This window comes from Camelus ferus, chromosome 9, assembly GCF_009834535.1.
Source record: "Camelus ferus isolate YT-003-E chromosome 9, BCGSAC_Cfer_1.0, whole genome shotgun sequence".
NCBI lineage: Eukaryota > Metazoa > Chordata > Mammalia > Artiodactyla > Camelidae > Camelus > Camelus ferus.
The window spans coordinates 51,070,674-51,087,031 of NC_045704.1; the positions used below are offsets into that span (position 1 = coordinate 51,070,674).

At 39.8% G+C, this 16,358-nt stretch overlaps 1 protein-coding gene across 12 annotated transcripts in view; it reads right to left on the bottom strand.

Moving 5' to 3' along the window:
* The window catches only part of LOC116665817, a 417,325-nt gene that overhangs the window by 347,169 nt on the left and 53,798 nt on the right, over positions 1 to 16,358 (bottom strand). For 3 of the 12 annotated variants that reach the window (XM_032486810.1, XM_032486809.1, XM_032486812.1), the window contains 3 exons: positions 12,969 to 13,020; positions 11,802 to 11,929; positions 7,021 to 7,154 (listed from right to left, as the gene is read on the bottom strand). The exons of 7 other annotated variants lie outside the window; for them this stretch is intronic. In XM_032486810.1, coding sequence (XP_032342701.1) covers positions 7,103 to 7,154; positions 11,802 to 11,929; positions 12,969 to 13,020 — 232 coding nt within the window. In that variant the 3' untranslated portion in view covers positions 7,021 to 7,102. Of the gene's footprint in view, positions 1 to 7,020; positions 7,155 to 11,801; positions 11,930 to 12,968; positions 13,021 to 13,114; positions 14,042 to 16,358 lie in introns of those variants that run through there. 2 more of the 12 variants (XR_004322519.1, XM_032486806.1) reach the window with 2 other exon arrangements.

A 16,358-nucleotide genomic window follows, 5' to 3' on the forward strand; every position in this document is an offset into this window, starting at 1 on the left:
CTCACTGCTTCATAGAAATCTACACTGGGCTTCTAAGGGAAGGAGGGTGACAAAGGGAGAAATAGGCCTTCAGAGAAAGGGAAAAAAACAAACTTTTAAGGATGAAAAAGGATTGTGTGAGCAGAAGAGACCTAGGAGACATCTACGGGGGGGGTGCCTAACGCTGTCCAAAAGTCTCAGCTTCTTTCCAACGATGGTTTTCCTGAAGGAACTGGGTTCAGACAGGCATGAACAGAAATCCCACCTTAGTCAACTACCAGATGTATTTTGTGGTTAATTTCTCTAACTTATTTAAACCTCAGTTGCTAATTCTGTGAAAAGAGGACGTGGGCAGTGCCACTTCTCTTTGTCCTCCCAGTACCCTTCATGAAATCTGAGAACAGCTGTCTGTCAGATTTGTGAAGAGAAGGCTGAGGCAAGAAGGGACAGATACTCTGCTTCCGCTTAATAACTCAAATGTACGTTGGTACGCCTTTTTCCAGTCTTTTCCAGACACTTCCAACCTCACAGATTTGCTGCAAACTCTGTGCTAAAGATCCTTAACTAAACCAAGTGGAAAGTGGAGGCTGTGGCTTTGCAAAGTAGATTAGGAGGACTGAAGTGACATCAGCAAGATGGTAGGACAGGAAGCCCCAGACCTTCCTTTCCCCACAGAGACATGGATTTAACAGAAAGCTAGCAAAATACCTCTGTGAGACATCTGGAAACCAGTTAAAGGTTTCTGCACCCCAGGTAAACGTTTAGACAACCATGTCAAAACCCAGGGGGGAATTCCTGCCACACCGGGTCCTCCCTCATCAGGACCCTCGTGAGGGTAAATACACAAATACAGAAGCCTGTGGTGCTGTGAGGCAGCAAATCCCTCCACACAGACATGAAATATAAAAAGAGGTCATCTGTGTCATCGGTAACAGAACACAGAAAAATTAACTCAAATGGATTAAAGATCTAAATGTAATACCAAAAACTATTAAACTCCTAAAAGAAAACACAGGGGAGAAGCTTCAGGACATTGGATTTGGTAACAATTTCTTGGATATGATACCAAAAGTACAAGCAACAAAATAAAAAACAAACAGTACTACACCAAACTTAAAACATTTCTTCATGTCAACAAGAAACAATGAACAGAGTGAAAAGATAACATACAGAGTGGGAGAAAATAATTGCAAATCATATATCCAATAAAGGGTTAATATTGCAAATATATGCAATATATTTTACAATTTTACAACTCATCAATGACAAAAAAACTAATAGCCTGATTTTTAAAATGGGCAAAGAACTGGAATAGATATTTCTCCAAAGATATACAAATGACCAACAAGTACATGAAGAGATGCTCAACATCACTAGTAATTAGAGAAATGTTAAACCACAATGAAACAGCACCTCTCACCCATCAGAAGTACAGTATCAAAAGAAGAGAAAACAAGTGCTGTTAAGGATACTAAGTTAGAATCCTTGTGCATTATTGGTGGGAACACAAATGGTGTAGCAATTACAGAAAACAATATGGAGATTCCTCAGAAAATTAAAAAATAGGATTACCATATGATCCAGCAATCTCACATCTGGGTAGATATACAAATGAACTCAAAGCAGGATCTTGAAGAGATAACTGCACATCCATGTTCATCACAGCATTATTCACAAAAGCCAAGAGGTGGAAGCAACCCAAATTTCCATCAACAGATGAATAAATAAGAACATGTGGTAGGTGCATGCAACTGAATATTATGCAGCCTTAAAAAGGAAGGAAATCCTGTCAGGCTACAACATGAATGAATCTAGAGAACATTTATGCTAAACTAAATAAGTCAGCTGCAAAAAGACAAATATGAGTTCACTTATATGAAATACTTAAAACAGTCAAAATTATAGAAACAGAAAATAGAAAGGTAGCTACCAAGGACTGAGGGGAGGAAGTGGTGCTTAATGGATATACAGTTTCAGTGTTGAAACACGAAAAAGTTCTAGAGGTCTATCACACGATGTGAATATACTTAACATTACTGAACTGTAGACTTAAAAATGGCTAATATGGCAAACTTACCATTATGTGTTTTTACAATACTTAACAAATAAAAAATTTAAAAGTTAGATTGTTTACATTTTTATTTGAACTGGTTTGTTAGGTTGTTTTTCCTTGAGTAATAGTTTCGGGGAACTTTTTTTTTTGTTTAATAAAAAAATAAGTATTTAGATTCAATTTGCAGTTCGGCTAAATAGACCATTGTAATTCAGACTCTATTCCTAACTAGGGCCAACCTCCGCTGGGTGGAAGATAGTTGACCTAACTCAAGCTAGCCTGCGGCTAGTCCATGGGTTTACGCTGCACTTCAAGCACAACGGGGCTAAAAGTACTATTGATCACATCCCTGATTTCCTAAAAATGTCAGGGACATTTTACACTGCTCCTCTGAGGTATTAAATATCAGGCCTGCCGTTAACCAGATTGTGATAACAGGCACAATAAAGCCAACTGCAAAGTTAACATTAAAGTATATTTCTCCAAAGGTCATGCTGCAGCTGTAGAATACCATAATGACCCTCTTCTTTGAGGGCTACTGATTTTTCAAAAGAGATGTCCCCAGTCCAGCTCAACAGCTTCCACCTCTCCGTGACAGCAAACAATTCAGATGATGCCTGCTGCCTCTAACCCTTCTGAAGAAGCATTTACCAGAAGCGTAAGCCTCATTTAAAAAATATCCTCCCTGCTCCTTCTTACCAGGAGACACTTTCCAGCTCACCTAGCACGCCCTCCCTCACTGCAGTCAGTCAATAAATCTTCGCTGGACAAAAAGTTTGCCTTGGTCGTCTTTGGCTGTTGGAATTTTTCCTCTCCCTTGCAGGAAAAGAACTGAGTTTTTTGCAGGAAAAGAGTATGTTCCAACATACCTCAAACCAGCAGGCTTGGGTAGGGAGGTTTGTTCTTCTTCCCAAATGAGGATAAATCTGAGATCTGTAAAGAGCCACTCCCAGCTCCTGGCCTGGCTCCCCATCAGCCAGTCCACCAGATCAGCAGAATGGCTGGGAGCTGGGCAGGATGTTCTCTGCCTACAACCATGTAAGCTCCTTTCTCAGACTCCACCCAGTATTTTCCAACCTTCCTCTGGAAACAGTTAGGTGTCCTTCTGGTCCCTTAAAGCTGTCACCTCCTCCTTCTCTGAACCCATGCATCACTGAATGCAGGGCACCTCAAGGTTTAATATTTGACACATCCTCTATCTCAGGTCAACCCAGGTCTAATCATTCAAGGTCTTGCTAAAATGTCATCTCTTCAGAAAACACCTTCTTTGATGCCTCTAAACCAAGAAGCTTCTTGACAATGTCTAACACAACATCTTACTCTTTTTCTTCTTAGCATGTATCATAGAAAGAACACTAAGCACTTCATATTTTCCTTCACCACTTCATCAAACTCTTTTCTCAATTCTTATAGTTCATATAGCAGAGTTTTATGGGCTTTTTAACTTCACAATCACATTGCCAACATGCCTCTTTTCTCTAATATTTATTGTAAATATTTCTTGTTCATACTGCATTAGCTGCTGCTCCAAAAAAAAAGATCAAAATAGAGTAATTATATACCGATTTCAGGGGGGGGTTTGGGGACAGGTTCAAATACAGTTATAAATTCAAAGCCTTTTATTTATCTATAAGGAACTTTAGTCATAAAACCAGTTTTTACTTAACTTGCAGAGATAACACTGAGGGCTGCAGTGTTCGATCTGAAAACCCTTTGACTTACTGGTGACTGAATGCCAGGTGATATGTGATAAAAAAAAAAAAAAAGGAAGAGGATAACAGTATGTTTTGAGTACAAGTTTAGCATTTTGCCTTCTTAAATTAATGACTATTTCTAAACGTATGTATAAAATATGTGTGTGTGTGTATCTATATATAATGAAAACAGAGTTTAAACAAAGATAAGTTGAAGAACCATGAACAGTCTATTCACCTCAACAAGTGGGTAGCTCTCACGGTGACACTCCCTCATCAATCCTTCTCTTATTTTATCTTGTGGGAAAAGGGGTAAGAAACTCTTCTGAATTTTTTCATCATTTCTCTGTTTTTATTTGTAGTTTTACTACTTATGCATTCTTAAATTGACATGAATGATTTCATACTGTATGAATTTATTAACCTGCCTTTTTTCCCCACTGTTTTTGAGATTCAGCATTTTCATGTTAATTCATTTTGCTACATTAATTTTCACTGCTGTATAATGTTCAAGTGTGCAATAATGTCATACTTTATCCATTCTCCTACCCTGTGGATAAGTTAAACTTAGCTATTTGGGCTGACAGCTGAGATAACTTGCTTCAAACATAATGTAACTATTTGCTCCAGGAGAGCCTGGTGCAGAAAGATAAGACAGCAACCTAATAAATAAATTCACTATTATCTTCAGGAAATTCTTGCAATTCACTTTATCCACACAAATAGTTTGCACATTTGGAAAAACAACTCTTTCATAAAGATGAGAATGTATTCATCAGGACACAAGATAAACTTATCAGATCAATGGCATTACCAAAAAAAAAAAAAAAAAATTAACCCCAAAGAAGGCAGGGAAGTGGGAGAAAGGATCCAAGAACACGTGAGACAAATAGAAAACTAGTAAAATGGTAGATTTAAATCATATCAGTAACAACATTAAATGTAAATTGTCTAAAAAATGCAAATAAAAGACAGAGATTGCCAAACAGAATTTTAAAATGCAGAACTCTCTGTCATCCACAAAATACCAATTTTCAATATAAAGGATAGATAGATTACCAGTAAATGGATGGGAAAAGGTACAGCACGAAAACACCAATCAAAAGAGAACTAGCTAAACTAACAGACATAATTCTCTGGTTCCCTTCCGGTGGAGGGACGCAGTCAAAGGAGCCAGGAAGGAATGAGGGCGCGTTTGTAAGGATGAATAGGCACAGGAAGAAATGCACGGCAGGGGCCGTCTACACTTACCCTGAGGAGCAAGAGCACACAGCGGCCTCGGGCTACCAGACCCAGATAATTCCAATGGGCCAAGATGCTGTCAAGGACGTGAAAGGCGTTGCCTCCCTCTGCAGCCCTGCCAGGACCTCGTCCTCCCAGCAGATGGTTTCCGCGGTGTACATTCTGCACTAGGAGGAGGGGCTCGCCTGGCAGACAGAGGCCTGGAGAGGCACTGCGGCGCGCGATGGGAGGAGCAGAAAGGGCTGCACCGGCCAAAGCAGAGGACCAGGCGTAGGCTCCCTGGAGGAGGCGGTCACAGTGAGCGGCCCCTCAACCCCTGCAGGCACAGGGGCGCCTCGGGGAGCCGCCCTGATGATGCCTTACTGGGCCTCACGCCGCCCTGCAGGCAAGGACAAAGCGCTGCCTGCTTCTGGATCCCAACTGGCCCCTGAAGTCGCTTTATGATACCTTAAACAACCGCGCTGGAGCGGCCGCCCCCGCACCGTGACCAGCCCCAGGCCGAGGAAACGAAGGCACAAGTAGGCCCTAGGACCCACTTCCCGACGACCTCGTGAGCCAGCGGGGCGCATGCGCAGTGAGCGCCACGTGTGTGCCTTGACGCACGCAGGACGCCACGCCAGGTGCCATGCTGGGGGCGTGGTCACCGTTGAATGCTGACGGGCTGATTTGGAAGGACGTGGTGGCCCAGGTGACTGCGAGAAGCCCAGGGACCGAGGTGTCTTGGGGATTCAGTGGGCAGCAAACCTGTCCTCGCTAGCTCCCGGGTGAAGCTACGGGCCGAGGTCAGGGGAGACCAAATAAACAGGTTTGGACGCAGGGGAACGAAAAAAAACCTGGAATCAGATTGCCTGAGTACAAAACCTGACTCCTCGCTAACTGGCTTGTTTAAATAACCGTTTTCGGCCTCACTTTCGCCATCTTTAAAAGGGGGATATTAAGTCTCCTCCTCAAAGGGCCAAAGTGAAAAATGAGTAAATATGCAAAGTGCTTAATACTGAGTCCAGTATTTAATGGTAAATGTCATTCATATTTTACCATTTTTGCTAAATAGCATTTGTTTAGATAGCTTTCTTTTACTCAAGTTATTCACAATAGCTCTATTTTATTGAAGAGCTCTTCAACATCTATTGATAGCCTTTAGTTTGTTGATATAATGAAATATGTTGATAAAGTTTCTATTTCTGAAGTTCTCATATTACTGAAATTAATCCCATTTGTTTATATCATAATATTATAAATGGATAGCCAGATTCAGACTTAAAATAGTTTATTTGAAATATTTGCTTCTATATTTGTAATTGAAATTCATCTTATTTTCTCTTGTGTTTTATCTTTACAATACTTTATACAATGAATTAGGGGTCTTTTATCGTTTTCTGTGGACTGGAATTATTTAAATAGCATAGAAATTACATGATCTGTGAATTTAGATTAAACTCAGCAGTAAAACCATCTGAGCCTGCTACTGAATTCAGCTATGGTTATTGGTCTGTTCAAATTTTCTTTATCATTTTGGGTCAAATGCGATATTTTATGTTTTGATAACAAGTTAGCCATTTCTCTGAGTTTCCAAATTTATTACCATGAGTTTGTACAAGATGCTTTACTATAAGTCTGTAAGCTTTTCTGTATTGTATCTCATTATTAACATTCTCTCTCCCTCTCCTTCTCTCTCAATTAGGTTTGCCAGGGATTACTCTTTTTATTTTATTATTCCTTTTAAAGAACAAACATGTGTATTTTGTATCATGTAACATAGAACATGTAGTATTATCACACAAGAAATTAAGGAACAGTGTCTTAAACAAGACCAGAGTAACATTTCTCTCTCATGGAAAAGAGGTCCAAAGGTGTGCAGCCTGGGACTGTGTGTCAGCACCCTGGCATCATCAGGGACCCAGATCTAGTCTTGAAGGTCCGATTCCCAACACCAGATTTCCACCCGGGTGATCCTTGTCATTCATGACAACTGTTGGAGCTCTAATGATCAGATTCATGTTTCTGGCCAGCAGCAGGCAGGAGAAGGGAAAGATAAAAGAATCACTTCGCCAATAATTCAACCCCTTTACTAGCCTTCCCAGAAGTTCCTACTGTACTTTTGTTATATATCATCTGCCTGAACTTAGTCATAGAGCTACAGTGTGAGGCAGGGGAGCACTAGGAATGCAGCCTGAGTAGATTTCCATCTGAAAAAAAGAAAAAAATCAAAGTTCTGTTACTGGGAAAGAAGACAGGAATGGTGGGGCTGGAAGTATCTGCTACAATTCCGTGTATCCTGTCAAACATTTCTGCTTTCACATCTAAATTTTCATAGCTTTCATCTCAATTTTTCTTCCTGATTTCTGTTGGTTGATTTTGATACTCATCTTTTAAGTCCTGAAGTTAGATAGTTTGTGTATTTTTTGCCTTTAAAAAATTATAATAAAACATTTGAGAATATAAATTTGAAATTCTGTACTTTGTTGCTTCATTTGCTAGATCTTAACCTTTTACCAACGGGGTAAAAGTTCATGGAGCTGTCCTAAGACAGCTGGAACTAAGACCATTAGATTTCAGGGTTTACGCTCTTTGAATATACATTCCTTGAGCTAGGTGGTTATTTGACATAGTAAATCTCTCTTCTCAAACACATAGTCTGTCATATCATAATTCATTTAACAAATTGCCTTTTGCCAGACCATTTAGTGGTTTCTAATTCCTCAAGATTATAAGTATTGCTGTATCTGCCATATTTAGGATATATCTTTATTCATCTGTGTAATTAAATCTGTAGGATTAATTCCTAGAAGTGGAAATGCTGTGTCAAAGCTCTAAAAATACCTATAACAAAACAACTTACTAGTTTGATTGTCTATTGCCCTCCAAAAAGTTTTCCAGAAAATATAAAATGTTTTTTCTTATACACTTTTGGTGAGAGCATAACGTGCTAAAGCTGATTTAGACAGCAGTCTGGTAGTATCAGCCAGAAGTTAAATAGTCACAGCCACTGATGGAGCAAGTCTCCTTCTAGGAGTCTACCTTACTGCATTGCTTTTATATGTACACAAATACACACTGTTCATGATGACTTCAAAATATAACCTAAAGACATTCAAATTCAGTGGGAAAAAACACCTTGAAGACACTACATGTGCTAAAATACCATTTTGTAAAATAAAACTACATGTGCAAATGTAAATGTATATTAGTACTCAAATACAAAGTAAAAGAATGAAAAGAATACATATCCGACAGTGGCCAGTGGGTACATCTCAGGAGGTGAGTGAGATCAGGGCCAGGAAAGGGAGATTGTGGTAAAGAGAAAGGACCACATTTAAGTCAATATACTTCTGTATCATAGGTGTCTTCCAGTAAGGATATATTTTCATTTGACTAATAGAGGAAATAAGGGGCTTTAAGATGGAGGAATAGAAGGATGCAGAGCTCACCCTCTCCCGCAAATACACCAAAAATACATCTACATGCAGAACAATTTTCACAGAAGATCTATTGACTATTAAAAGAAACAAGATACTTATTAATTAAAATTAAATTAGAACATTGATACATACTTTAAAGTTATCTATACTATCATTTCATTATTTAGTTATTTATATTGCTTGGTTATTAAGTAAGTTATTAATTACTTTTATGATTGCTTTATTTGTATTTTAGTGTCTCAATGACATCATCAAGGAGCTAGGTTCTTTCTCTCTTGCTGCTCTGCTAGAATACAGACTGGCTGCCACCATCCCAGGTGTCAGCCAGCTAAATACAGTGAAAGAAGAAGGGCTTTTGTCACAATTTCTCTTCTAAAAAAACCAAAGAAGTCTTAGTTAGCAATCCACCCAGCAGTCCTATCCCAGAAACACATACACGTCTCACCTCCTGGGCCGTAATTTTTCCCATGTCTGCTCCTAAACCAGTGCCTAGCAAGGGAAATTAATAGGATGATAGGCTTAATGAAGAACCTTACCACAACAAGGAAGGTGGGGACCTGAGAAAACCTGGGATCTTTAAAAATCAAAATGGGGGTAATGGCTATCACATAAGCAAACAACAAGTTCTGGTAATGCGGTGAAAGGGATTCCTCTTCCCCCATGATAAGTACTTTCACCCTTTTGACTTTTTAACACTTTTCTAAAGTTTGGACCTCAGAGTACATTTTAAAGTACACTTCCCCTGGAAAGACCAGTTGTCTTGCTCCAGCCAGTATGAGTTGTTTTTTGGGGTAGTTTACACTGAATGCCCGTGTGTCTAATTAAGGGTCTGAGAAGATTCCTTCTGCTCTGCATGGATCCACAGATTATGAAGTTTTATAGGGAATTTAATGGTTATGACATTTAACCTTAAAGAGGACATACTTTATTAAGTCATAAAATAAATACACAGTTTTAGGAATTTACCTACGGCTTGGAGCCATGGCCCTTTGCTCCCTAAAAAGGAAACATCTAAATACAGGAATTGCCTAGCATTGGGGCTGGGTGCAGAGAATGAGTTTAGACCAAGAGAACTAACCCCATGGCCAAGGTTGGCCAAGTATTCCTTCCCCCAGCATGGGTTCCACTCCCTGGAATCAGAGAAAGGCTTGATTCAGATAGAACTTTGCATTGAGTGAGATTATTCTACTTTCTCCACCAACTCAAGCCATGTAAGCCACACAAGTGGGTAGGATTTCAGCTAAAAATGTTAATGACCAGTGTAGGCAAGTGTGAGAGTACAGAACCCCTGGGAGATTCAGACACAAAGGGAGTTTGTACCAACTCACAGGTTATTCTTTAACCGAGGACATAACTGGATACATAGAAGAAAGATGGAGGACAGGGTGGTACAGAAGGCATAAAACCCTACCCAGATTCTCCTTCCCTGTGGAACAAAATCATTAAGCTGTTGAGGAAAGGGTGGCAAGAACTGTCAAACTTAGAACACAGACAGAGACCCACTGCAGCCAGGGAAAGGAAAAAGGGGAAAACTCAATACTGTTAGGAGAGTCTCAGGAAACCATCTGGGCTCAGCTAATTAGAAACTCTATTTCTGTAGGAGTGGCAGGATCACTGGGTAAGCTCCAGTGAAGCCCAGAAATACAACAGAAGCCTAAGATTTAGGTTTAAGAAAGAAAACCAGAGAATACCCTATAGAACCCCCAACCGGGACAGTGAGTAAAAATTACCAAAGACAGCTGTCTACCACACGGGAAGGAGGAGGGCAAGAGCATGCAGAAAAATGATCTCTGAAGTTCTGGCTCAGAGGGAAAGCCTAAAGCTGAGGATGGCACAGGAAGATGGAGAAAACCTCTGGTAACCTGTCCCCATCTCAAGCACAAGGTAAAGCTGGAAGAATTCAAAGCTGGTGGTCCAGTGCAGGTCCCCGAAGCCACAAAAAACTGCACACCTAGCTCAACCACTGTTAAGACTGTCTCTTTCTCTTTCATGTTCAGCAGTTTGAATATAATGTACCTGGGTGTGGTATCCTCTAGTTATTTGGCTTGCTATTAATTGAGGTTCTTGATCAATGGAGTAATATCCATCACCAGATTTGGAAAAGTTTTTGCTCTTATTTCTTCAAATATAATTTCTGTACAACTGTTCTCCCCTCTTTCTGATTTTCCAGTGACACACACATTAAACTTGTTGACAATATCCCGTATTTCCTTTTTGCTCATTTTTTTTTTTTTTTGGTGTTTGTTTCATTGCTCTTCATGCTTCTTGTAAACTGACCTTTGCTTTGATATTTCTTCAAATCTACTAATCCTGTTGTCTGTTGTGTTCATTCTGCAGCTAAACCCACCCACTAAGCTCCTTATTTCAAATGTTGCATTTTGTTATTTTTAGGACACTCATTTGCTTCTCTGTAATCTACACAATTCTCCATTGAAATACTCAATTTTGCATTCACTGTATCTTTTCTTCTCTTTTATTTCACATATTATCCAGTTTTTTGAAGTCCTTGCCTACCAACTCTGAATCATCTCTAGGTCTGTTTGTATTGACTATTATGTCTATTATTGGCACTTTTCTTGCTTCTTGTCATATATGGTAACTTCTTTATTGATTGCTGGACATTGTGAATGAGACTCTGTATTACATTATCTTCCCCTAAAGAGTATTGACTTCTGTCCTGGTGGCAGTTAAAATATCAGCAGATCACTTTTAGGATTTGTTAGGTCTCCTGCAGCTTTGTCCAAACACATGTCTTTACCTATATGGCACTGACTTTATGGGACATCAACTAAATGTCCTGCTTATTCATGTATTTTTAAAATAGCAATTTTTTTCCCTAAGGAAATGATAATATTTTTTCTTTACTTCTGGCCTCTATAAACAGTTAAATTTTCTGCTTATTATTTATGTGAACTTGAAGCATATATAATTAGTGGTGGGGGAACAACACTGTTTAACTTGACTCCTGGTAAGTAAACCAGTAATGCTTTCTCTATAGTTTTATGCAGACCAAAGCCCAAATCCATATTTTCTTTTCCAACCACACCACCATAAAAAAGAAGATACATTCTTTAAAAAATCTCAAAATTGAAGAGAAATAAAAAATTATTACAAACAAAAACACACACTGACTTGTCATGTTAATTCCCCATGTGTCTGTATTCACAATGAGACAAACTAAGTTGAACATTAATAAGGATGACCATAAAGTTCTGCGGTTGAATTAAAAGTAACAATTGCATCTATACTTCAATTTCTTTTAAGTAAATAAAAGAGTAACAGTTGCACAAGAATAAATTTAAAAAAACACTTGACTAATAAGCATCTAATGTATGAATAAAATTCAATCTGGAACCTAGAGTTAAGGCTTTAAGTTGAAAACTAAACATATATTGGTTGGGAGGGTTTAGGTACCTGAAGATACAGGTGTCTGAAGATCCTCTAAGATCCAAGCACTTCTTGTCTCCATGACTGACAATGTGGCACTGACCCTCCTTGCAGGACAGGTCCTGGAATGTCCCTGTTATTTCCCCCAAGACTGACTCCAGTGGAAAAAAACATGAAAATACAAAATGGGACCCTTGGTAAGGTGGCAACATGTAAATAGGAAGAGTTGTCAACTAGAAGCATGGGACTTAAGAGCTCCAGGTTCTCCAGAAATAGCTTGAGAAAAATAGAATACCTTGATTCCCTCTTTTCTGCTTTATTCTGTTATTTCTAAAAAGTGCACATCTAAAACTTGCTATCAATTTTGTTTCCCAGAAGAATCAGAGCTCCTCGAGCAAACACAATAAATGATGTTTAAAAGGTAGAACAAGTAAAAGGAAAGTACTCGTGGTCTGTCTAAAACTACAATTCATTTTACCTTATGGGTCTTACAAGTGTGGGTGATTATTCTTATTGAAGTTCAAGTTAGTCAGCAGTTAGTTAACTTGGAAAACAACATGAAGGAGAATGATACCAATTTTTAACAAATTAGCAACTGTCTATTTCAGTTAGTAAGCACATATTTCATATCTTAATCATCTTAGATATCACTTGATAAGTGGGGTATATGAGACTTGCTCCTAATATATGCTAAATCCATCAGAAGCTTTTACCAAATGGTTTTTTGTATAAGAATCTGATTTGGCCCTTGTCATGTGGAAGTTCTAATGTATGGCAGGAAACCCACTTCGAATTGCAAATGAATGTTGATCATATACACAGTTGAGTAAAGAAGTTAAGCATTTAATTGAATGCATAGAAAAAGGAAATATTTGTTTTCTGGTTGTGCCACTCTGAGTTAACATTAATTGACTGCCAACCACATTCCAGACAGCAGACTGTGAGTGTGATGAAAACAAGGACCAGGAAACACTGTGTAGTATCCAGCCTGTGAAATGTTGTTAATTAATATTGAATCAATAGCAACTTGCTGTGTTTTCCCTATGCATTATCTCATTCCATCTCCAAAATTTCACTGTAAGGTATTTTTTTAATGCTCATTTTGTTGATGATGAGATTGAGACCTGAAGCAGTTAATGGACTTCTTTGACCCAGATCCCAAAACAGTGGGTGATAAGGTAGTGGTCTGCCTACCTGTGGTGAGCTCAATTCTTCTTCTTGGCTGAGCAGGATGCCATCATGTGGCCTGGGGAGTGACAAAGGAGCTAGAATTGCAATTGGTAAACAAGGTGGATGTATCCACATACCCCCAGAGTTTGTGAAACACACTGGCTTCCAGGAGCAGTGGGAAAAATGGAAAGACAGGAGTAACCATGGCAGCTGTGTGCAGGGGATGCCACCCAGGGAGAATGTGGAGGCAGAAACAGGGTTCATGGAAGAGACCTGGGTGGGGAGATGGAGAGTGTGATATGGTGATTTATAATAAATATATACTTGGTCTTCAGCCTTGGAATTGCCTGTGATAGAGGCATAAAGTTATCTTTTATTATGTTAAGGAGGTGACTTTAGTAAAGCCCTTGGGTAACCTAGGGATGGGAGCTAGTTGCCAGGGGAACCAACCAACCAACCACCTTGATTAGAGGGTTAGAATTTTCAGTATCCTCACCTGCTACCCACCATCTGCCAGAAGGGGAGAGGGAATGGAAGCTGAATCAATCACCACTGGCCAATGTTTTTATCAGTCGTGCGTGTATATAATGAAGCCTCCGTAAAAACCCAAAAGGACAGGGTTTGGAGAGCTTCCAGGTTGGTGAACACATGGTGATTCTGGGAGAACAGTGTGCCTGGAGAGGGCCTGGAGGCTCCATGCATTTTCCCCAAGTCCTGCCCTATGCATCTCTTCAATCTGCTTGTTCCTAAGTTACTCTGTTGTAATAAACAGGTGATCTAGTAAGAAAATGCCTCTCTTGAATTCTCTGAGTCACTCTAACAAATTAATTGAACCCAAAGAGGGGCTCTTGGGAACCTCTGATTTCCAGCCAGTTGGACAGAAGCACAGGTAACCACATGGGCTTGCAGATGGCATCTAAGTGGGCAGGAAGGAGGGGGAGGGAGAGAGAGGGCAGTCTCGGAGGACTGAACACTTGATCTGTGGAGTCCGATGCCCTCTTCAAGTAGCTAGTGTCAGAATGGAGTTGAGTTATAGGACCTGCAGCTGGTGTCCCAAGAATTGCTTGCTGGTGTGGGGACCGCCTCCACACTGGAATCTGTTCAGAGAGAGAGTTAAATCCGTTCAGAGAGAGAGCTAAATCAAGCTGTCTGGGCCAGGGACTTCCCTGATGCAGAAAGAGGGCATCTTGAGAACTTGCCTGAAGCTGCGTGAAAGAAAATAATCAAGCCAAAATTGTGAGTGGAAAATGCAGTTCTTTGAGAGAAATATGTGGTTACTTAAATTTCTTGGCTGCTCACTCATGGGCCAAACCCCACATCTGGCCCCAGTCATCCTTCCTTTGCTCCCAAAACAATGAAATGTGGTGCCTTGAGTATGACTCTGTATTCTTCAGTCTCCCCGTTATTGCTTCTCACCCCCTGTATTGCCTGTCTAGCCCCTTAACCACCCCTAGACTCACAGCGATGTACCAGGGCCTGCTCTACCAAGATGGAGGCCCCAAACCTCAGGGCCAACATGGAATAATTTTTTATTGGCTTGTTGGTGGATTCCTTTGGGTTCATCCTTGTTTTTTAGCGATTTCTTTCAACCTGGCTTATAATTATGCCACTATAGTACCTGCTAGAATCAATCAGCCTTCCCAACCCAAACACGTTCATCCTTATCCAAATGTAATTTATCTGAAATGCCATGCTGGTGTGAGCATTCTGCAGCACTGCATAGGCTTTTATTTTCTTCTTAAATAATGAAACACCTTAATGGAAAATATTCCCTCTAAATAAATTTTAATGAGCATTTATTTGCCCAAATTGTCCTTTCTCTGAAAGGCAGAAATTTAATATGAACTTGAATTCTCAGGGGCATTTTGTGATAATTTTGTGATAATGGGATTGGGGAACAAATCACACAAAGAGGACTTATTTTGCTATATCTCCCTAAACTACAAGGGCTGCAGGAACAACTTCCTCTCAAATGCAAAGTGAGTATCAACATCGTAACTTGCATCTGTACAGGGAAATATGACATCAGAAACCAAGTCAAGGTGTAAGAAATTCCTGGAGACTGAAGCAAACAAGGACAAAGCCTAGTTGCTGGAGAAGGCGTTTATCCCAGACTTTGCCACTACAATGAAAACACACGTGTCTGCTACATTTTTGTTTGGTTGGTTCTATGCATTGAATTGTTTTCCGAAGGAAAGAAAGCAGATGGGAAATACTACCCTGTATCCTGGGCAGGTTAGGAATTTGGGCTTCCTTATGCCAAGTAAGAATTAGGGCAGGGCTAGACACAGAATCTGGAGAAGTATCTTTCAGAAAAGAGCTCCAACCTCAGCAAGATTTATGAGTCTACGGAGTAGGGAGCCAAAGCTGAGACTCCAGATTGCACTCCAGAATTAATTAGTCTTCTAGACTTTCTCTCCATCTGAAATATTGCCAAAGGGAGCCATTGCCATTTCTGAGTCATTTTTTAGACTAGAAATGACACAGAGAGGGATCATTAGTTCAGTGAAAAAAAAAAAAAAAAGAAGTATCACATACCCAGTAGAGCTTCAAAATATTAAAAAACAACAATAAAAGAGAGTTTCCATTTTCTCTTTTTTTATATTACTGAAGTATAATTGACCTAAAACATTATATCAGTTTCAGGTGTACAACATAATAACTCAATATTTGTATACACTGCAAAATGATCACCACAATAAATCTAGTTAACATCAAGAATTTCTATTTTCAGGAAGCTTTGTTCTGGGATGGGGAGCTCACAGCTAAGTCAAAAACATCTCAGTGAGCATCAGTCAGTCCTTTTTTTTTTTTTTTAAACAAGAGAAGTGTCAGTTCAATGAGCACCTCGAGGGAACAAAGGGACACTAAAATCCCAGTCTTCCTGTTCACAAGAGCCTCTGGGTATGGAGGGAGGGCAGGGACTCCAAAGACTGAAGACGGCATCACCCATCAGTCTCCACAGGGTCCATGAATGCTGCCAAAACTCTGCTTCCTGACCAGTAAAATGGGAAAAGAACACCCATCTTGTAAGGCAGCTGTGAGATGCTCAGAGAGTAAACATTCAAGGAATGTTCTCCAAATCTCCTCTCCGGTGAGCAATCTCCTGTGGCCTCTGCCCACCGCCCATCACAGGACCCCTACCTCACCGCCACTGTCCTGGCAGTTTTGTCCAGGACCAGCTATGTCCACAGAGACAATCAAGTGATTCGAATATAGCATCTCAAAGACAATATGGGAAGTGGAACTATTTCATCCATGGAAAGAGAAGGTGGGCAAAATACTATTAAATGTGATGAAGATTATTTTGGTCTTGCAGTCACCTATAATGAAAAAGAATATATGTATGTATATGAATGAATGAAGCATTATGCTGTACACTGGAAATTGACACAACATTGTAAACTGACTATA